The sequence below is a fragment of the Xiphophorus couchianus genome, chromosome 10, assembly GCF_001444195.1.
Source record: "Xiphophorus couchianus chromosome 10, X_couchianus-1.0, whole genome shotgun sequence".
NCBI lineage: Eukaryota > Metazoa > Chordata > Actinopteri > Cyprinodontiformes > Poeciliidae > Xiphophorus > Xiphophorus couchianus.
The window spans coordinates 9,813,695-9,837,804 of record NC_040237.1 but is presented as its reverse complement, the minus strand read 5'-3'; the positions used below and the strand labels follow the sequence as shown (position 1 = coordinate 9,837,804).

Below are 24,110 nucleotides of genomic sequence, written 5' to 3'. Positions count from 1 at the left end.
TAGAGGCTCACTGCCTGTACCATGAGTAATAAAAAGGCACTGCTCATTTTGCTGTTTTGCCATTTCATTTGTACTCAATCACACATCAGTTTGTTCAGTCCAGCTGGACGTTTCTGACCCACTTTAATAATTGCTAATTTGAAGCTATCATTTTATTGATCTAATGTCTGCTTTATGGAAGTTATTTTTGTGTTGTTTTGATTTGATCAGGGTTCAGAATTGAATTACAGTACAGTACAGAGTGAAATATAAATTTTCATATACAGTCCAGAGATTAGTTGAAAACAGAACTTTGCCAGTCTTTAGGTGCACCATTAAACTTCCACTACAGTTTAACAATTGACCTTTAAATGAAAATATTTCCTGATATTCTAATATACTTAAAAAACAGACTAACACAAAATCAGTAAGTCCGTGCCTTAACCTTAACAGCACTTCATGTAGTTGATTGATGTCTAAGCCATAATGAATAAGATCATTAATATAGCACCAAATATAAACATTATATGAAATTATTGGATTAACTTTAATTTATCTTGAGTTCATATATATTTTTCAAGAGTTTTTCTCATATGTGTAATGCGTATATAGCCTAAATATCTATTCAAGTTGTCAAGCTTACAACCACTAGAGGGCAGCAAAATATCGGATGGATTTCTCACAAAAAACTTAAAATAGTCCTGGCAACACGAGCCCACAGCCTGGTTTAACCTAAAAGAAACTTTTTATTCTAACAGTGTAGTGACACTTTTTACAATAAGAAAATAAAAATATACAGAAGAAGAAAGAAAAGAAATTAGTAAACGCACTGATTGATTTTGGGTGTAGCTGTAAAATTTACCATGAGATTGTTTTTTATCTCTCGGTAGAAATGTAAACAGAGGCCACAGCGAATGACACCAAATCATCACGGAAGACTACGGGGTCAAGCTGCAGCAGAGTCTCAGCTTCAAAGAGCAAAGCTTGGGGTCACATTTCAAAGCTTAAATGTTGCAGATAGCGTATCACAGTAGGCCCCTCAAAGGAAAAACTATACCCTTTGCTTATTCTGATTTTCTACCAAGCCTTAACATTAAACAAGCTAAACACTTAAACAAAATAAATAAATAAATACATAAAATAAAAATAAGAACATGTGGGGATTTGTGTGGTGTACTGTAACAACAAAAGTTATAAACTCTGAAAGTGCATAGTTTAGTCATGTTTACACAACACTGGAGAACGTCTTAGGCACAACAGACAACTAGAGAAATAGCCACGTTTACAATACTTCGGGACATTTTGTAATATGTCTACATTTAAAAACATCTTTTACTGTTTTTTTGTTGTTTTTTTTGGTTACAATTGCATTTTTTTGTATTTTATGTGTTGAATAAAAATTATTTACAGCAGTACTTTACTCACAGTGTCTAAGATTTCTGCACAGAGACAAATGTTTGCAGTAAGACATTTGAAACTCAGTTAAGACTTACACAAGTGACATTTTCACATTAGGACAGACATGAGGACAGATCCTTTAAAGACACAGATAAGTACATAAAATTGTAGATTTGGGCTTAGTATGGCAAAAAGATCTGGAAAACTATTTATTGAGATCACTTTTTCAAAAATTATAAGAAAGTTTGTCCTTTTCATTTGAAGAAAAAACAAAGAACCAATAAAGGGAAGCTGAAGACCTTTGCTCAGATCTTAATTTTAGTGTTTCTAATATTTACATATATTTCTCTGTGGCTGTAATTTTTAACCAATGTATTCTTTTAATTTTAGAGTCAAAATTTGACTAAGCCAAACATTGACTGCATGTTTTGCATGAAAGGTTTCATAACTCTAAAAATATCAAGTTTTATAGACAAAGTCTGCAGCTGAGGGTATTTACAAATGTACAACAGATACTAAAGTATCTTCATAAAAGTATTGCTCATAAACACTGAATGGGTTTAAATGAATAGCAGTTTAAACACTGTGTAAACATAGCTAGCATCACAATTACAGACAGTTTCTAAACCTTTATCCTGCCATAAGTTCAATTGCTTTTTGGATAAGTACAGATCAAACAAAAGCAATACAGCATTTTATAAGACAGATGCATATGTCTGAAGAATTTAAGAAAACATTTTTCTTTTTAGTTTAAGACAACTGTAATAAGTTCAACATGTAAAGAATTTAAATAGTGCATAGCTTTTTTTCTTACATACTAATTTACAAATATACAAAAGAATTTGAGATTTTTTCTTGCAGATTTTGATGACCAGAAGCTTGTAAAATTAAAACTTCCAATCTGAAACAATGCAATAATCGCCTTTATTCTAAGCAGGAAAAACATGGATCTGTCAACTATTGGACATTAGCAGTTCTCACACTGAAGTTGTCTTGTGTTGTTTTAAGGCAAGAGTATGAACCTTAATAGTTGATGAATAGAAACTTAGAAAGTCTAAGGTTTCTAAAAGTTGAAAGTGGTGGGAATAAACATTAAGATTTAGGGGACCTAACCATTTCTGGATATGCAAGTATTGCAAAGAAGATAGGGGCATAAAGAAAAGCAAAACAGCCTTAATAACGATTGAATCATTTCATCCATTCATGACGGCAGTTTTAAACTTTCTGTGAAAGCATAATTTTAACAATCTTAGAGTTAAATTTGATATGGAAAACAATTGAGACCATACCATGGTGTACAATCCTGGTTATTTAGACAACAGCTTTTTAAGATTTAAAATTATTTAGTATAATTAAATGTGAGATTTATGGTCCAGACTGGTGTCACAGAGATAACTAAAAATATTTTAAGTCTAAAGGTAAAGATACATTTAATAAACTTGTTGATTTCCTTTAGAAGTTCAGAACTTAATTTTGAATGACTTTATTGTTCTCCTTCACTGATTATTGTCACAAGAAACTTCAGTTGTGTTTTTAACCTGAATAAGTCTTTAATAAACCAGAACCAGTATTTAAGTGGTAGGTAGCAGGAAGGTCTAAGCTGTTATAAGTATTTATAAAGTGGGAAATTTGTGAACATTTTTGTCAATATTGTTGCTTTGTTCATTGATATAAAATAGGGGGAAACACCTACTTCATCAGTTTGTCATACAAGCGGCTCTCTCAGATTTGCCTGTAAGGTTAAGGGATGTTGGTAGGGGGCAGAATGCAATAACTCCTCACTGGTTATTTCAGCAGGAACCACAATCATATTCTGCACAGGAGGCTCCTGAAGACAGTCTGTATTAAAAGGTTCTTGGCTTGTCAGAGTTTCTAAAGCCTCAAGCTCCATTTCATCAGCAAGGTCTATATTACTTCCATAGAGAACTCCTAGTCTTCGTACAAGCAGCCCCTCTTTTTCAGGTGGATCATCATTGTTGTAATTTCTACCAATTCTTTTCAATCTGTGCATGAAAGCAGCATGGCGTATGCAGCGCTTCAGAAGATGATTACGATAAGCTCGTTGAAGGACCACAGCAGCTTGTTGCTCTTCCTTGTGGCGTACCGTTGTGGTAATTGGTGCAAAGGAGTCTTTTGTGGGGTTGCTAAGAATGAACTTAGCCTCAATGCTATCCCGCATTGCTGCCATCTCCACTGTGTCTCCCAGTACCATCTGTGTAACAGCCATCAAAACATCCAAGCAGTGGATCCTATCCCCAATAACTAGGGGCAGATCCATTCCAATCAGACGAAGCCGATTGGGTTTGGCGACCCTGAGAGGCTCCTGCAAAGTGTCACAAAAATCTGAAAGTCGACTGTACTCAATAAACATTGTTCCATCCAAGTCAAACTTCTCCCAAGTTTCGTTGAACATCTCAAAGTCTTCCTCACAAAGTGGGTCACCGCTCTCTTCTTGAGCCACATTGAAGTTCTCCAGGATGATGGCAATGTACATGTTGACCACCACTAAGAACGAAACGATAATGTAGCTGCAGAAGAACATCATACCCATCCCCGGGTTTCCACAGTTACCCTTCACATCTGTGCCTGGATTCTCAAATTCAGGGTCACAGTCTGGAGGTTCCCTGTTCAGCATTGGAAGTAGAAGCCCATCCCAACCAGCAGAGGTTGTAATCTGAAACAAGCAGATAATGCTGCCACCAAAGGTCTCAAAGTTAAAAATGTCATCAATTCCAGCTTCTTTCTTGACATAGGCAAAATTTGACATGCCAAATATGGAAAAGATGAACATAATCAGGAAAAGCAGGAGACCAATGTTGAACAGGGCAGGAAGGGACATCATTAGGGCAAAGAGAAGTGTCCGAATACCCTTCGCTCCTTTAATGAGGCGCAGAATCCTGCCAATCCTGGCTAGTCTGATCACTCTGAAGAGAGTTGGGGATACAAAGTACTTCTCAATTATGTCTGAGAGCATTGTACCTGAAATCAGAAAAAAACAAATATGTAATATACTAGTACAAGTTTTTTTTTAGTAAAACAATTGTAAGACATTGTACCCACCAGCTATTGACAAGATGACCACAATGAAATCAAAAACATTCCATCCATTGGTGAAGAAGTACTGCCGCAACGCAAAGAGCTTCAATACACACTCTCCAGAGAAGACAACAATGAAGGCCACGTTTAATTTAAAGAGAAAGTCCTCTTTTTCTGGGCTTTGGTCATCTGTTTCCACCATCATGGTCACCATATTGAGGCAGATTAGAACCATAATGAAGATGTCAAAAAACTGCTGGCTGATGAAATCGAACACAATGCCCTGGACCGGATTCTGTCAGAGAGATACGGAGAAGGTCAGTGAACTTTTCCAAACCATGTAATGAAAATGTTGTTCTTTGGATACTAAGCTCCTCTGTCATAAATTAAACTCAGGCAATCTTCAAGCTAAGCTTTTAATAATCTCTAATAGCGGTTTTTGAAATCACTTTTTACTCAGGAAATTAGATTTTAAGAATGCATCGTCCTGCGAGCTTCTGTTTCCTATTATAACACAGTGACACCTACTGGCCCTATTAGGGTCTTACATATCCCTACAGAAAAAAAAGCCCTTTTTTGATAAATGTATTAGAATTTATTTCAACAGTTGTTTCCTGCTGACCATTAAAAACGGGTGGAATCCTCTTATGTTTGTTAAGGGTCCATGATTTTCATAAACTGCAAAATTAGTAACATACCGTTGGTCGTGGAATTGGCTTTTGTGGCTTCTTGGAACCGAGTTTCTTCATGGCCTCATAGTATTTTTTCTGTTCATCAGTCATAAAAATGTCTTGGTCTCCAAAGTGCACACATAAGACAAGACAAGAATTATTTGGTTGCTTAAAGTGCCAAATTGCTTTTTTTCTCAAGAAAACCATGAAATAAAATTTTATTTTTACAAACTGTTTTCTTGAAAGTACTTATCTTTTTCTTTTGTTGGTTGAAATTGTCAATAATGACACCGATGAAGAGGTTTAGGGTGAAGAAGGAACCAAAGATGATGAAGATCACAAAATATATGTACATGTAAAGATTGATTTCGTAGGATGGTTGCTCCTCAACCTAAATTGAAAAAACAGAAAATGTTGGCCTGAAACACAAACATTTTTTAAATCTAAATTCTTTCATTTAGTCTCATAGTAATGCCTTATTAAATTACCATCAATCTCTGAAATAAATCTCAGTCTACTCTCATATTTATTGAAAATACTACTAAAGGAGGAATTATTTGAATCAGCCAGTTAATCCTATTAATTTAAACAAGGACAGAGTGATTAAAATTGATAGATTTTTCAAAAATAATTTATTTTACATAAGACTGCACATAATCTAGTATTCTATGAGCTACTATTCCCACTAAAGTCTATAATATGTTATCAAATGAAGATTTTTTTGGCCCTCTTCTGAAAACCAAAATTAAGGGGCAAAATGTTCAGGGTTAAACAAACATTTTATCCCTCTACTTATGGATAGTTTTTATCATATTTGAAGGTGCCATTTTCAAAAGCTTACACTGGAAGCAACTGAAAAACATCAAATCTGAGGTGCACTTCCCATGTAAGCAAAAGAAACGGAGATGAATACCTCTCTTGAGTCCACGGCAGCATACATTATGTCCATCCAACCTTTAAAAGTTGCCTGTAATCATTAAGAATATTCTCAAAATATTGGCATCCAAAGAAAAAGACAATAACTAAATAAATAAATCAACTAAATATCTCAGCATACAATAAAAGGAATCCTCACCACTTGAAGCAGAGAGAGGTAGCCTGTCCCAACATTGTCATAGTTGATTTTGACGTTAATCCAGCGAGCCTCCTGTGTGGCTTCTTCAAGTGCCAAGCACTCAGTTCGATTGTTGACCTCAGTCATGGGGAATAGCTCCTCTGTGGTGGTGTTGATGCAACGGTAGAACTTCCCCGCAAACAAATTGACTCCCATGATGCTGAAGATGAGCCAGAAAATCAGACACACCAGCAGGACATTGAAGATGGAGGGAATCGCTCCAACAAGAGCATTCACCACCACCTGCCCAAAAGAAAGAATCCTATTTCAATTACCTAAAAATATACTGTAGATTGTTAAGACAGAAAAAAAAAAAATAATAATGTTTTGTTGATAAGGTCAAGAAAAAAAAATCTTTTAAATTGTTTCAAACTGACTTAAAATTACTTACTTCTACAATAGCAGACAGCCATGTTGTGAGTATGGAATCAACAAGCGAAAAGGGGCAGCCAATCAGTGCAGTCAATATAAAGTTATTTTTAGACATGCAAATAACTAAAATAGTACTGTTCAAAGGAAATGTACGTACCCTCATGCCTTCAAATCTTGATAGCGCTCGAAGAGGCCTCAGTGCTCTGAGGGTTCTCAACGACTTTATCGGACCAAGGTCAGAATAGCCCATCCAATTTGCAACTAAGCTAATCAAGGAAACCTGCCAGAAAATAACAAAATTTCCTATTCAGGGGTTAGCATAGACTTTAGCTAATGTAAGACATGTCAATCTGTCTTTTTCTGTTGCATATTGTGCAGGCCAGCTTTGGAACTTGACAGCTACACTTACATCCACAATGAAAAAGTCCAACCAACACCAAGCGTTGGTGAAGTAGGTCTTGAAACCATATGCAACCCATTTCAGGAGCATCTCAATGACAAAAATGTAGGTGAAAACCTTGTCTGCAAACTCAAGAATTATTTTGATGGTTCGTCGTCTTTCTATGTATATGTCTTCAAAGGCCTGCAAAAGAAAGAGGAAAAAAAAGTCAAATGTTTAAGAAACAATTTTGAATTAGTTGTAGTAATGACTGGCCTCACCAGAGCCCCACTGCTAAGGAGGATCATGAAAATGATGAAGGTTTCAAACCAGTCGTGTTCCACTATGGTGAAGCAAGTTTTTCTAAGATTCCACCATTTTTTGCCTTTGTCACTCGTGGTATCCACCGTCAAACATGGCCATTTGGTCACACAGTCTGCGAAAAAAGAGAAGGCACCCTTGGAATAATACACTTTGGCACTTTTAAGGTAATGCATAACAGTGAGGGATCATGTTAAATATATTTTCTGCATTTTTGTTAATACCATCAGTGAAGCAGGCCTCTGGTTCTTCAGGTTCCGGTTCCTCTTCTTCCTTCTTTTCTGGTTCAGGCTCAGGAGGCTGATAATCAGCTGTGCTGCATACTGAAGAATCCCCGTCATCATACTCATTTGTAATAAAATGAAATATAACCATAAAATTAGTATCGGCTTTGGGCTTCTGCTGAAAACACCAGTGAAAAGTGCTACTCATAAAGACTTACTCACTTTTACTTTCTCTGGGATACTACTTTCATCTTCAAGGTTTTTCTGGAAAGGTTTTTAAAAAAAAAAAGTTTTATGCTTGTGTAAGGGGTTATTTATCAGTTAGTGAGACTGTAATGTGTTTGTAATTGCATCACCAGCACAATATCCAATGCTGGTGGACTGATGGCAGGTCGCCAGTTTATTTTTCTCTAAATCAAGCTTGCTAGCCAGCTTATTGAGTTACCTAACAAGTATTAGGTAGATATCTACTTAGCTAATTTCTTGTGACACAGATCTTCACTTTTTTTTTTTTTACCGTGTTTTGTTCATCATCTCTCCGCAGTGCACTCTTTGGAAGTTCATTATCTTCTTCATCATCATCCTGCTCACCATCATCTTCATCATCTTCATCGTCAACATTATCACTCAGATTATCATAATCTGATTCTCCTTCAGCGATTGGGACTTTCAGATTGAGCTCTCCATCCACCGTGAATCCAGAGGGTTGGCTTTGCACCGGGCCATCTGAAATCCCATCTGCTACTTTAAGAGTCAGACAGGCGTCCAAATGATTCATTTCCATTTCCTCGGTTTTAGGCTTTCCATCGTCCGCCATGTCCTTATCCGGCTCTTCGGGCTTTTTACCAAGTATTTGCTGGATTCGCTGTATGAGAAATGCTTTTAACCAATTGATGCCTCGTGTGATTCTCCCAATAGCAATCTGCAGATTGTTCATGTCTCCATCGTCATCCCCTGCTGATAGGTTGTCTCCGCTGAATGAGCTGAGCAGCAACGCCAAGAAGAGGTTCAATACCTGAGTAAAAAGATTGACGGAGGTAATGCTTTAAATTATACTTTAAATATTTTACAGATGTGAAAAGCACAAAAATGAATATGATTTGGAGCTAATTAATTAGTTTTTATAGTCCCTGCTGCTATGCAAGTCCCTTTGAAGGGACTGAAGCAAATAGGAAACATGTCACATTAATAAACATTATGTTGACAGCCTGCTATTGCGTATGCAGCTATATTTAGATTCTTAAGTCTAGTGATCAATTTCTCACTTCCCGTTTGCCAGGTTTGGCCGGTTATCATGGTTACATCGACTAGTTGATCTCTCTCATTCTGGAACAAGAGCTGTGAATCAGTAAAGACAGCTAGCGGATAAACAGAGCTACACAAAGGCAGAACCAACAATAAAGGAGTAGAAAAGAACAGGCTATGATTAGAAGGACATACAAGTGAAGCACAAATTGATTTTCAAACTCACCACACACTGTTTTAGATACAAACACAATAATCAGACGACCTCAAGGCAACAACTTCAAGGGGGAAAAAAGGGAGGTGTGACTTTGGCCACGGGGTGGTTTAATAGTGTCAGACGGGTTTGTCTGAGTATTTCAAATGTCAGATATGAATGGGCCGACTTGTTCCAGATGCCAGGAATGCAACAGAAATTCAAATAACCATTTGTTACATGCGACATATGAGGAATACCATCTCTTAACGCTGCTGATGGTGTAGCGTTGGTGTGAGGGACTTGTTTTTGGGCCCACTTTCAGCATTGTTGAAACATCATAGCACTGTACACATCTTCTGATTGCTACACCACGATGATGCACCACGTTGCATCATCTCAAACCAGACTGTGTCAACTGGGATCAAGTTGTTGAGACAATGCAATGAAAATAAGGCGGTTCTGAAGACCCAAGGGTAGTTAAAACCAGCAATAGCAGGGTGTAATAAAGTGACCAATGAGTAAGAAGTAAGAATTCCACAAGCTTGTAAGAAATACTACAGAAAGGGGCGTGCTGTGGTGGCGCAGGGGGTTAGCACGCCCCACATTTGGAGGCCCTAGTCCTCGACGCGGACGTCGCAGGTTCGACTCCCGGTCCCGACGACCTTTACCGCTTGTCTTCCCCCCTCTCCTCACCCTCCTTCCTGTCTGCCTACTGTACAAAAAAAAAATACGAGCCACTAGCGCTGCAAAAACTCTTCGGAGAAATACTACAAAAATATTATGAAATCATTCATGTATTATTTCAATCTGATCCACTAATTTGACTCTTTTAAAGACATCAACTTAGCTCTTTTTCCTGCTCATGGGGGAGCATAATTTATCTCTGCATCAGTTACTATCAACTCTCCTATCAAATGACTTTCACTGTGCACCCGGTAAGTCTCTTTGCTACCTGAGCTTTGCTTGCTCAGCTGTCTGTGTTTCTTCCTGAAACAGTAGCTAGCTTACTAGAATCAGATCTAAGCACGCGTAGAGTCAAAACTTCTGTTTGCTGGTTTCACGTGATTTGATCCACATAGAAAACCTGTATTTACCAACATTATTTGCCTTAATTTCAATTTGCATTTTGTATTAAATCACCAGCTTTACGAGATTGTAGGATATAAGCAAACTACATTTAGCGTGACGTAGTTCACACAATATTTCAGTTAGGACTTAATGATGAGTCATTTCCCTTTTATTTCTATGAATAACCTGACAGGAAACCGTTTTGGCTCTTGCAATTAAATATGATCCTGAAATAATGTCTGTCAGTGATCCTCCATCAGGCCTTGTTCCCTAATGCAAATATAAAAGGTCATGGCTAGTATTTTTATGCTGTCAACATTCACAATACCTCTCAATGAATTACAAAGAACATCTTTTTTTACATAAATTAAATTTGAGTTTGACTGGCTGTTAGCTTACATACCTTCAATATGTTAAAATATGCAACTAAAGAACTATTTTATCAAATAAGGACTTTTGTGCACAAACTGTGTGTGTGTCCTGGCTGGCTGAGGGGTTAACTATACACCATAAAGACAAGCTGTTCACAAAATCTTGATCCTGACACCAATCAATTAGATAACTATATTAGGAAATGGATTAAATAATTTGATTAAACATTGTCTTATCCAATGAAAAAGTCAAATTGAAGGGTGAAACACACTTAAAGTCTTGTAAAATATCTGATTGATATTTTGTTCAAATTCCCCATCACTGCAGCATAAAAAGTAATTATTCCACTTGCAAATCTGAATATTTTAAACTTAAAACAGAATTAGAATTAGAATCAAGGACCTTTAAACTCACCACTAGATTTCCAATGACCATGACCATCATGAAGACGATTAAGCACATCGCAGGTCCAGCCACCTCCATGCAGTCCCACATCGTCTCGATCCACTCGCCACACAGAATGCGGAAAACGATGAGGAAGGAGTGGAAGAAGTCATTCATGTGCCACCGTGGCAGCTCACAGTCTGAGGAGATCTTGCATACGCAGTCCTTGTAGTTCTTTCCAAAGAGTTGCATGCCCACTACAGCGAAAATGAAGACGATGATGGCCAGCACCAAGGTCAGGTTCCCCAAAGCTCCCACTGAGTTACCAATAATCTTAATGAGCATGTTGAGTGTGGGCCAAGACTTTGCCAGTTTGAAGACACGAAGCTATCACCATCACAAAAGAGAGATAAAGACATGCCATGAAGAAAAACAGAGGAACTTTCAGGCAAGTAATTGTTTTTAATTTGAGGGGTGCTGAATAGTTATGAGCAGTTAACATTGTATCCACAGTAAACAGCAGTCAGCGACATCTCAGTTTGAACAATAAGAGAAACGTTATCAGCGTTGATTTAAAATAACGTTAAGCCAAACATGGCCCATTCAATTAAAACTTGAACTTAAACAACGCCGCTAGCTTCTAAAGGATGAACTAAGTCAATCATAATTATTTTCTCTCTCTTACCAACTACTTTTCCTTTATCTATTGTACAGATATCCTCTTCTCTCCTCAGCATAAACATGTTCCCTTAGGTTTTGTGAAACGAGTTGCAACTAATCTGGTTCCAAAAGAGTGAACAGCAGAGATGTTGACCAAAATTAAGATGCCTTTCACCATCTGAGGGCTGATTTGGTCTAACATTACAAGCTGTCAGAATGACCTGTTGGTTCTGAAACCGTTGGCTTAACTCTTTTTTGCTTCTAGTTTTCCCTTCTTGGATTTAAATAGGTTATGAAAGTCCAAATTAGACTAATTTCATACATTTTCTCTCAACATCTGAGACTGCAACAGATTCTTAATAACAGTTCATCAAGAAATAGCATGTTGCTAAAAACCACCAATTGTTTGTCTCAAGGCTCTTATTTTTTGGCTGTCTGGTTTTTACTCAATCAGCAGCAAATAGACAATGATTGATTAGTACTAGATGTGATTTTCAGTACTAATGAAAGTATTCAACACAACTTTACTTGAAAAAAACATAGCAATAATTTTTGATCAACATTGTTTCTTACCAAACGGAATGACCTTAGGACTGATAGACCCTGGACATTTGCCAGACCCAACTCCACCAAGCTGAGAGTTACAATAATGCTGTCGAAAATGTTCCATCCAACTTGGAAATAGTAATAGGGATCCATGGCGATAAGCTTGAAAAACATTTCAGCTGCAAAGATCCCAGTGAAAACCTAGAAAGCATAAATAAAACTCAAAAGGTCTGAGATCTTGGCACATTTCCCTGCTAGATTGAATGTAGTAAATACATACCAGATTTCCTACTGAGAGCATGTTGTCAAACTCTGGGGTCATGGGGTAGTGCTCCATTGCCATAAAAAGGGTGTTGAGCACAATGCATATGGTAATAGCGAGGTCAACAAAGGGATCCATGACCACAAAGTGCATCCACTTTTTAAAAACAATCCAGGTGGGGCAGCAATCCCACTTCAAAAACATGTCGGCAAATTTGTACCAGCAAGGTGGACAGGGTCTCTGAGCCTCCTCCAACTCTAGACAAAAACAAACAAGAGAAGAAGACATATTGTACTCCAACAATCTTTAACATGGTTATAATGCTAATCTTTGCATGTCTGTTGCAACATCCTTTGTGTGACAGATATGTTCATGTCATTGCTGTTTCACTTTGTTTACTAGGCTAAAATAGTCCAAGCTTAACACCACAAGGGCACGACATCAAATGTTGACAGGGATTTGCAAGGGATTCAGCATGATTAGCCTCACCGCGGGAAGCCAAAGAGAATGGTAATGTTCTCTTTAAATAAAATACTGGTCACTAATTGTATCTGGTTACTACTAAGGTGAGTGTAGAGATCTTAGGATGTCAAGTTAAATGTAATTGTTACAGAGGTAAAAACAGTAGTTGTAATGGATGAAATTGTGAAACTTTTAAGGCTGTTTTAATAGTCATTAAGTCCTTGTTAGTAGACTTGATTGTTAATATGTTTCAGTCAACATTGGTTATGATTCCAAATGTCTGGGACTGTTATTTTGTGGGTCAGCTCCAAGGTTAGAAAGGAACTTCAAATACTCCCACAGACTTACAACAAAGTCTGTGACTAATCTCACTCAAATTATTGACAGAAATTAAATATTATATTTAGGAATTGTGTGTGGCAGTTGTTAGTGGCACTCTACCTTCCATGGCAACTGCAGACAGCACTGTCGCAGCACTAGCAGATCTCTTTTTCAAGCCAGGTTCTTCCAGATGAAGTGTGCTGTGAATCGAGCCCAGTGACTTCTCTTTAACTTCATAATCTACAGCAGACTATGGGATACGTTTAGAAATTTTTTGAATGATGTGAAATAAACAATATTTTCGCAGACCACAATATGTCTTCTCCTTTTATGGGGTAAATGTAAGAGCAACCAACCTCCTGCATAGTGGGTGCTCGAATCATCAAGCGAGGAACAACTCTTCCATTGCAGTCATTCACAGCCTCACCCTGTTTGAGACCATGTCCATTATCTTCCGTCTCAGATAATGTGTGTTGACTCACAGACTTCTTACTGGTCAGGGTGGCTTGGCTTCCGTGAAATTGTGCCTGCCAATTAAAACATTGCAATGTTGACTGAAAATATGCTATTTAAATATGGGTATCCATCCTGTTCGTAATAAAAAGAACTATGCTTGTGTGAAGATAGAATTAAAACAAAGACCAGCCAGTATTTTTCTTGTCATGAGGTTTTGGACTTTGGTTTTGTGTTTTGCTTTATTTTGCTGTTTGTATTTGGCTCCTTTGTTCTCTGTGTTCTATCTAATCCATTTCCTAAGTTTAACGTTATATCCTTGCCTTATACTTCTATGTCAACTTGTTGCTCACACCAACATTTCCCTGTGGTTCTCTTGTGAAGTATTTATTAAGATGGGTTACCAGTGGATCTTAGCTTTTTTTCTAGGTTTTTAAATTAAAATTTTAAGGTAAAAGTGTTCATTTTGCCTGCCTGTCTTTGCAAGTTGAAAAAAACCAAGCTGGAAGACTTTAAATTAACTATTATTATCATTATTATTAATTATTATTATTAATAATAATAATCATCTTGTGACGTTTGTCTCATTAATCAAAAAAATTACGCCATGTTTGAAATCTTGAATGAGATCAAATAAAGTGTCCAAAAGAAATTTAGAAACAGTTTACTGGGAAATAGACATGTAATTGTATTGATCTACTTTCAATTTCATAAGAAAAGTCTTTTTAACTAAGAGTTTATAATTTATGGATGAATATGACTTGCTGTAATTACCTGCTCTTGATTTTTTAGTTGTTCTAAAAGCCGCTGGAATTCTTCCTCTTTTTCGATGGCCTCCAGTTGAGTTGCTTGATTCTGTTCATAATAAGCCATGGCTACCACAGCTAGGATCAGGTTGATGAGGTAGAAGGAGCCCAGGAAGATGACCACCACGAAGAACAGCATGTATGTCCTCCCAGCTGCTCGCAGAGTCTTTATAAGAGAAAAGAAGCTGCAAGAACTTAGGACAATTTTCTCACTATAAATGTACTCACCAAAACAGACAAATCACAAAGAAACACAGAAGAAATTAAGTTCCAACCAGCTGGAAAAGATTCTCCCAGAAGTCCTGTGTCATGAGCCTGAAAAGAGCAAGGAAGGCCCATCCAAAAGAGTCATAACTGGTGTAGCCAAAGTTAGGGTTCCTTCCAGCCTTCATACACGTGTATCCTTCTGGGCACTTTCTATCAGCAGGGGGAAAAAGTTAACTAACAACTATTGGCACCTTTCTTGAAGCACATCTGTCTTTAAATCACTTTAATCAAAGATTAAGTTTATTCTACAAAATATGCTGTAATTTTCGAAACAAACGGCAAGCAGCTAAATTACATTAGGAATGATTTTTGGTAAAACATACCCAGCATCAGAGCTGTTGCCACAAATCAGAGCATCTTTGCTGCCTTCTGTAAAATATTGATTTTCTGTAAGCAAAGAAGATAATGATATTAACTCTCCTGCGAAGAAATGTTGCCATGAAATAATGACTAAAGCAAAACTGGAAACATACCTGGATTTTCAATATATTCAGTAAAATCAAAAGAACTGTTGGAGTACATAGACTCATTTACAGCCATGGTAGTGTTGAAAACGTCATTCATCAGAATGGGCCATTGCACACATTTGTGACGCAGGTTTCCCATGAAAAGCTGGAGGCCAACGAGTGCAAAGACTGCAAGGGCAAAAACGGTCAGGACCATGACGTCCCCCATTTTCTTCACCGACTGGATCAAAGCCCCCACTATGGTCTTCAGGCCTATGAAACAGTCACTGGACATTAACCAACTAGAATAAAGCAACTGAAAATAAGCCTTTGTTGTTACATAAAGAACATTTAAAGACAAATTCAAAATGAAGGCGGTTACCAGGAATTACGGTAATTGTTTTCAGGGCTCGAAGTACACGAAATGTCCTGAGAGCTGACACATTGCCAAGGTCAACAAACTCAGTAATGTAGCTATGAAAGAATGAAAAGAATAAAAATTAAACACCAAAATAAAATGACAAAAAAGCATAACACCTAGTCATGCTTATAATATCGCTACTATAAGAAGTCTGTGAAATACAACAGAAATTGATACAGTAGACATTTTGGTGTGATTGGTTTAAAAATGACAGTAAGTCACAAAGTATGCACTGAGTAAACTGTTTAAAAACTTTAAGACATTTCTCATTTCATTCGATTTTCTTTTGATAGCATCAGAGCTTATAATCTCTAATATGGTCTGTGGATAATGTTCTCCAGATTTTCTCCATCACTCCATCCAAAAGTAGGCAGCTTTTCAAGCCCTTGTGTATAATCCTGGAGTAATGGGGAAAAAGTGGTTTTCATGTTAAATATTTCTTCTGAACTCGCTTTTTTGTCATATTTTTCATCAGACTTTATTGTCAGACAAAGATGACTTGAGTAAATATAAAAAACAGTTGTCAAATTATGATTTTATATATACAGACAAAAAAACCTATCTATATCAACTCTGCAATACCTAAAAAGTACTTTCCTTTTAACCAAATTACAGATTATGGCACCCTTGATAACTACAACTTCCGTCATGCATTTGCATGAATGGTCGTTGAGTTTTGTACATCAATATGTCTTCTTTGCAGACTTATTTGAATTCAGCCATATTGAAGGGTTTTCAAGCACAATCAGCCTGTTAATGATTCCAGTGTTCTATATGAATTGGATTTAAGTCTGAAATTTGACTAGACCACTATAACATCTTTCTTCCTTCTTTCTAGAGTCATTCAGAGTTGTACGTGTTCTTTTCTTAACCTGCTGCTTAGTCCAAGTGAGCATAAGATCACCAATGGATGGGTTGACATCAGAATCTTCTAGTATAGAACAGACTCTCTTCTCATTTAGTAAAATAAAAAGCAAAAACAAAAGGAATATGCACGAGTGCATGTTCCTGACATAAACTGCTATTGCACATGCTTTCCTCTCAAAAACAAATATTGTTTAATGGATGACATTTTACTTCATTTTTCTTATTTTGGTATTCATACACTACACAGTAGGTTGTTATGGTCTGGCACAAGAACAGGAAATAAAAAGGCTTCAGAAAGCCATAAATACTTCTACTTAAGATCACTAGTGAAGACTCCAAGAATAAAACTACTTTCAGATACTTACGCCATGCTGATCACCATGAAATCCAGCCAGTTCCATGGATCTCGAAGGAATGTAAAAGAACCAATACAGAAACCTCTTGATAACACTTTGACTGTAGCCTCAAAGGTATAAATTCCTGTAAAAACATATCTGAAAAAGACAATCTGTCATAAACGAGAAAAAGCCCCGGCACCAAAATGACCAAAAAAACAGTAAAATAAAACCACTTACTCCACAGTTTTACTCCATGCTGGTGGGTTGCTCATTGTCATGAACACACAGTTCGACAGAATGGTAATCATGATGAACATGCTAAATAATTTAAGTCAGGATTAAGGAAAGGTGCTTACAAATCTTTTGCTTTTATTCATCAAATTGAGTAAAAAAATAAAATAAAATAAAAACGTGGATGTTACATAGACAAAAGGATATGAATGTATGAGAATTTTGATGGATCCTCTCCTGATCACACTAAAGGGGCTGAGAATGTAACAAGCCGGCTCAGCGTTGAACCTGTAAATCGTGTTCCCTTTGCTGACCACGACAAATGTCTGAAAAACAAAGAAATGTACTCTGAAAACTAATTCCCATCTAAGCAACTTTGCAGCAAATCTTTAGTAATGACAAACGATAACTATTATAAAAAAATTGGCAGTTAATGCTTACAAAGAGAACTTAAATGTTGGATGAAGGATGCAGTTGTCATTGCAGACATGTAGGATGAGTAATACATGCTGTCACATTTTAACGTCCTGTCATATAGTGACAAAGTTGAACCTAAGCACTACATGTGGACAATTGTTGTGTGGCTCTGCTCAGATGGATTCAGACTGACATTCTGGGCTTTGTAGAAGGGGTCCAGGTCCTCCAGCGGCGTGTTGAGCAACTCTGGAGGAGGGTCTCCATATATTAGGGGTAGGCTCTTTCCAGCTTCCAGATCAGGGTGTGGCCCCACTGGTTCTCCCTCGCCATGGCCTTCTGCTTCTGCTGATTTCTTCCTTTCCTCCTCAAGCCTCTTGATTTCCGCCAGTGATTCCTGGGTAAACGGGCGGAAGACCGCAATGCCTGGGGGAGGGAGCAGGTTCGCCATCTTTGCATTGCGAAGGGAGATAACCACACCGGGTACTCCCTAGATTGAGCTGAATGAAAAATAGAAAGTAAGAACAAAATGCATCCCTGTCCGACGTGTCTCAAAAAGCATTTAGCCAATGTTCTTCAGTTAAACCCAGATTGAAATTGTATGCTTTTGTGATCATCCTTCACCAAAATAATGTGACATTATATTATTGCTGTTTAAAAAAAAAGAAGAAAACATGAAGATGTATTCATCCAATATGCTTGACATAACTGGTTTAAAACATTTATAAATCAGGAAATTTGATCAGTATGAATGTTACATGCTGTCATGCACACATCACCAGCCATACGTATTGAAACCAATGTTGAAGGTGTATGAAAAACCTGAAAGTAAATGTATCTACTCTGGTAACAGCAAAATTATTGTCATTATTCCCCCCCAAAAACCTTTTTAACACCATTAATTCAGTTATATATATATACAAAGAAAAGTTTTTTTTTTTTTTTGTTACTACCAAAATGTCATAACTCGGTGTCTAATTATTAGTAATCTATGCCTTGGCTCTGGGATACACCACACAGGAAAAAAAGGTGTGTCGATTTTCATAAGGAATATAACTAGTCATCTAAGCATGAATATTATTACAAACATTTTTTGACCCTCACAAAACAATGGTCAAACACTCTGCATCAAGATATTCTAGAGAGCAGCACTAATGGATCCATCAATTACAGCAAGTCATCCAGATTGTGAAACTGCAAATCAGTCACATTCTGGCACACTACCACCATCATGTTTGACAGTCTGTTTTTCTTTACCTGAAAGTCTCTGTCAGATGTAGCAGGATGCTCACTGTCCAAAAGGTTCAACTTTGTCTCATCAGTCCACCGCATATTTTCTTATAAGTCTTGGGGATAATCAAGATATGTGTTTTGTTTGGAGTGTTACTAGTGAAAATGGATAACTTTGTGAAGCTTTTTTCTGTTCTTAAGTTGATTCAATGATTAGGCTTTCTGCATTTTAACAAATTGTCTTTGCTCAACATTTAACTTTTCTCAAAGATTTAAAACATTTCAGTGTGGCATAAAAACAAAGGCCACTAAGTTGCCATAGCAACAATTTCTTCAAAGGCCTATCTATGAATCTTTATTAGAGGTCCCAATTATTGTGAAGGGTGTTGCAATTGTGTCAACATTTCTATTCAACAAATAGAACAAATACCCCTTTGTGCGCACTGTTCAGTCCAATGGCTAGGGGTAAAATGAAGGACTAACTGGAGATTTAATCATAACCTGTCAAAAAATGTTAAGAGAAAGTCACACTAATTGCTTTAGAGTATTCCAAATGCTGCATGTGGTTAAATCTTGTTTTCTTATAACAGCTTTTAAAAACACACTTACCTATTCAACATATAAAATCAGATCAAGTCTCCCGGAAAATACATTATAGACAAGGCATAGATCACAAAAAGTGTGCAAACAAACTAATTACACACTTTACAAAAATCAGTCAAAAATGATAAGACAAACCGATGTTCGGCTGAGTGCAGACATGAATGCATTGAAACATTTCTTTGAATCGTGCCACTTGAACACAGAATCATGCATCCTGTGCAGAGACGCACACGCTCGCAGAGATACGGTGGCTGCACAGCTGCTCCAGGCAATCAGGACGGAGCATCGTGTTTCAGAAGCCCGATGAGTCTGCTCATTCCTCCCTCGCTCTGCGTCTCACATCCCTCTGATAAACAGGACAGCATGCCAGCTTAGCTTACTGACTCTTCTCTGCTTCCTTCTAGTTTACACGGGAACCTGAACACACCAAGCCTCTGTGCCTCTGTCTCAACCCTCACAGGTGACACTAAAGGCCATCTTTCAAGCAGAAAAATTATTTTAACCCGATCCCTACTGAAAGCTGCCTCTCTTACCCAGCACACACCTGACTCTGGCCCTAGAGTTCCCCTCTTTTTTGTAGCCTGAAATAATCAGTAACAACAGAGATTAGGATGTTCAAAACCACCTTGCTACCTGTGCATTTTTATTCCTTTCCTGGGCCCTTCGCATCACTGCTTTTCAAAACTCCCATTCTGGGAGCTGTGGGCCCCACTTCTCCCAACAGTGAGCCAACCTTAAAATACACATCATGAAAGTAGATGTGTTTCTCATTGGCCTTATGGGGAACATTTCCTGATTACATTACATCAAGATGTAACTGCTGAAGCCATCAAATGTCCACTTTTAAAGATCTCAAAACTGAAAGCCTGCCAATGTCAAAAAAAAAAGAAGTCCTATCATTAGACTGTTGTCTTGTCCTATACAGGGGATGAAAATGAATGTTTTCTTCATAATCTGTACCAGTCACTCAAAAATCTTTGAAGCAAAGTCTATTTTTGCATGATCTGTTTCAGTTATAAAAGAAATCTGATCCAATGTAATTGCTATTTCTGCCAAAACTCTACTCTACTTTAATTATGTTTCTGTAGTCTAATGTTAGATTTATTTCCTAATCCCCAGTGTACTCTCCCTCACCCCCTGTGCCACTTTTTCTCTTCCTCCCCTCAATTTGCTTCCTGTTCTCCCCTCACACCTGCAATCTGTTTGTTCATCAGGCTAGTCTTTTGTCTACGTATGTTTTTTTCCCCATCTGTTCCCAGTTGTCTACTTTCCCGGATTTATGGTTTGTGTTTTCCTTGTGGTTTTTATAATAGTTTTTTGTTCTTCATTTTTATATTTAAATCTTCAACTACATTCGACAACTCTAGCCTGCTGCTTTTGGGTCCATCACAAAAAACACATCATGACAACACTGGGATTAAGAATCTCCTTTTGGCAGCGTCAGTGAACCATTAATGTGCATTTGGATAGAGCGGTCGAAATCCAGACCAAAATCCAACATTTAACTGAAAATCCATCACAAAACTTAAAAAATATTGTCAAATATTTTAGTCTACAGGTGGGCAAAATCGATATTCATATGCATGGGACATATTTCAGATTTTCTTACATAAATAGGAAAAAAATTTCAATTTTGCAGAATTATTTTATTGTACTCTCTGTGGCAAAAGGGGAAAAGGTTCAGAGCATATTAATTGTTTTTCCATGATAATGTCCATATCTATCTAAACTGTAAAAATGCAATAATTCTGTTTTAAAAATATTGCATTGGGGTACTACTTGTTTATAATTTAAGATATACTTGTGTTAATTTACTTTGGTATAACTTGACATAACCATTTTCTTTTGTCTCTCTTCAGTCTTTACTCCCTGCACGTTTGGTTTATGCATTATTTTTCTATTTGTGGAAAATACCTGCAACCTCTGAACTGGTTCATGCAGATGGTCACCCATCCTTTGCCTGGCTCTGCTGGTGTACTTTTTGTCACTTTACATGTCTGTAAACCAAATTAGGAATTGCTGGAAAATTGAGAAACCATTTTTCCAGCAATTTTTCCAGCATAGTCCTTTTTTCCCTCCAAGGACTATTGAGGGAAAAAAAACGTGACTTCAGAAACCTTCCCTGGTAGTAATACACATGTATCATTTTGCACGTTAGCAAAGACCAATATGACCTGTGACATTCTGGCTGAGGATATAGACGGGGTAATGTAGACACTTCTCTGTCACACTAGCCAACCATGGAATGTGAATGCCAATATTCGCCTCCGGAAACAAGCCCAACTAGCTTTTTGGCTTTTATCACAAGCCAGTGTTGGTTCGTAGGGGTGAGATAAGGGTTTCTGGGTGTTAGAGTGGGCTTACCTGACTTACGGCTAACATCCAAAGAACATCTTGTGTGACTCTATTGCAGATCTTTGGACATTTACAAATCCAAGCAAGAATTTGTAGAAACACTGTCTAAATGATGTTAGTTAACTGATAGATTTGGGCATTGAGGAAACAACATACCCACATTTTTTTTTCACATTATTACCACAAACACTGTATTTTGTGTTTGTGGTAACACAAACACAAAATATTTTTCGTAGGTTTACATTTCATTTCAATCCAGTTTTAGTCTTTTTAAGTATGTCTGTGCCATCTTTGCACATTTGCTCATTCACACATTCATATACAAAATAGCTCAAGCTTAGAGTACCTGTGAACACTGATTCCAAAGTCTTGCCAAAGATTCCCAACTGACTGTAGATCCAAGCTTTGACTGGGCCATTCTAACATATAAATATCCTTAACTTAAACCATTCAATAGTGGCTCTGGCTGTGTGATTAGAGTTGTTGTAAGATGAACCTTCATTCCAGTCTCAAGTCTTCTGTAGCCTCTAAAAGGTTTTCTTCAAGTACTGTTCTCTATTTGCTACCAGTTACAGTCTCAGTCTCTACTCTGACAAGCTTTAGCGTAACTGCTAGTTTTCTAACACAAGAACCTTTGTGTTTGTAGTCTAAATGTTTGCTCTATGAATACTTTTATTTTAGATATAAAATCCCTATACACAATTTCTCCTGTCTCAAACTGACCCATTTGGCCTTTGTACTGACTGAACAGACATTTGAGATTTGGAAGTGATATGGAGAATATCCCTTCCATCTCATGACGGACCGTGGGGAGCTATTAGCTCCAAAAAACACAGAAAACCAAAAGCAAGCTGCTTGTGTCTAAGTAATAGTAGTCAGATTTGAGTATGTAACTATATATGTAAAGAAATAGGTTTATTTATTAGGAGAGAGTTGCAGTTATGCTTAACCTTACTTCACCTTTTAAATGCGGAGTCCCAGCCAAGTAGTCACATGGGCTCACTTGGTGAAAGAAACTCAAAACCAACACGTTCTGAGTCCAAGTACATGTGATGTAAGATGAACAAACACTCCCAGGCAGAAGAAGACAACGGAAATGTGCACATTTACATACAATACCTGGAATAAGTGCTTAGGAAAAGCAGAAAAAAAACTAAGCTAAATATTTATGTCAAATCTCAGGAATCAATGCACATCAAGAGCCTAAAGATGTTCTCCATCTGGGGTGAAATTTGTATCAGCCCTACCGCTGGGCCTCCATGAGCCCATCCTGTAATATAAGAGTTTCAGGTTCTCTGTTGACAGGATCAAAAATGAACCCCAGCCTCTAAATCTCCACCATGTCCAAAGATCTGCTCTAACTGTGTGCCTGGAGGCAGGTTGCCTCCAGGCTCCAACATCACTGGTATGGGTAACATGGACTAACGGCAGAGAAATGGTTACTTATGAGCACCCACGGCATCAAGGGATATTGCCAATTTGCCATGAAGACATAGGCTAAAAATAACACTTTGCCTCTGTGGGATAAGGTATTAAAGGGTTGGGGGGAGGGGCACAGAAGATTTCAAAGTCTTACAACATTGTGTTTAAGGGAAGCTGATCATCCACCTGCCAGGTGACGACAAAAACCTGAGCATAACAACCTTTTTTCTACAATATTGTGCAATAAAATTATGATCTTCTTCACTGACAACATGCACATAAAAGCACTCCTTTAAATATTCCTGTTAGACTAAACGTTGCAGGTGTTGGAATAAAAGCACTCATACTCACAGAAACGAGACGGATTTTTGTTTTGCTCAGCTTTTTAAAATTAAAAGTGAAAGACACAATGTCCTTATAGTGCTCTGCTTCTAAATAAACTCTTTCAGACAGCAAAATATTATACAATTTGTAGAAAACTGTAACTTAATGGAGTAAAAATAGCAGCCCAACCATAATTAGAACAAAAAGATTACCCCCCTCACCATTCTGTTTTCTTCAGAGAAAATTAAACTTGGTAATATGTGACCAGATTTCCCAAAATTCAACTGAATTTCCAAGTCAAGGACCGTAAATCTGCAGCCTGACAACCAGCGAGTTCATGTACTATACCAGCATGAGTGTTGAGTGTTTTACCTTGCACAAATATTCCACCAAATCCTCAATCCCTGTGTATCATAAAAGTATCTCCTTAAGCCGCTTTTGAACGTTATTTCCCCCGCCTGCGGCAGCCGTGGCGGGTTACGGGCCAGCTGTTCTGACGCACTCAGGATTCCCGCAGTGAAACCGGAGGAGCTGCTCCAGGTGGGGTCAGATCAGACCTTTGACAACGTCCCGTTCCCACACAGCTGGTCGCTCAGGAACATGTTTCCCAGAACGGCCGCAAACTCAGTTCAAAGGAGGAATGCAGAGGTCTTGCAGAGTGGCTCCGTTCACCTGAATGAATGGCTACTTCTGATGATGCGCATGATACCCTCTGCTGCCTTCGCAGCCTTCAGGTGCACATAAGTAGACCTCAAATCACAAAGTGAAATTCATCAATGTAAATTTTTTGCACACAGATAGTTAAAGCGATTATTCCCCAATAACTGTGAATAACTAGGACTTACAGCCAATACGTCCCCAACATTTAATTGGACAAATACATAAATAAATAGTTAAATAAATAAACAAATATAAAAAAAAGA

General features: G+C 37.6%; 1 protein-coding gene across 1 annotated transcript; it reads right to left on the bottom strand.

Moving 5' to 3' along the window:
- Positions 1 to 705: 705 nt before the first annotated feature.
- On the bottom strand, positions 706 to 23,896 carry scn4aa (sodium channel, voltage-gated, type IV, alpha, a). Its single transcript, XM_028030269.1, has 27 exons — positions 23,560 to 23,896; positions 17,450 to 17,753; positions 17,047 to 17,165; positions 16,846 to 16,935; positions 16,636 to 16,764; positions 15,365 to 15,456; positions 15,010 to 15,255; positions 14,860 to 14,923; positions 14,545 to 14,686; positions 14,238 to 14,435; positions 13,367 to 13,537; positions 13,131 to 13,260; positions 12,246 to 12,484; positions 11,993 to 12,166; positions 10,790 to 11,146; positions 8,012 to 8,509; positions 7,717 to 7,758; positions 7,495 to 7,615; positions 7,231 to 7,385; positions 6,980 to 7,153; positions 6,728 to 6,850; positions 6,160 to 6,441; positions 5,998 to 6,051; positions 5,338 to 5,475; positions 5,112 to 5,216; positions 4,438 to 4,708; positions 706 to 4,356 (listed from the first exon to the last, which is right to left on the bottom strand). The coding sequence occupies exons 2-27, from the start codon at positions 17,702 to 17,704 to the stop codon at positions 3,083 to 3,085; spliced, it is 5,643 nt and encodes a 1,880-aa protein (XP_027886070.1). The 5' UTR covers positions 17,705 to 17,753; positions 23,560 to 23,896; the 3' UTR covers positions 706 to 3,082.
- Between the last annotated feature and the right edge of the window lie 214 nt (positions 23,897 to 24,110).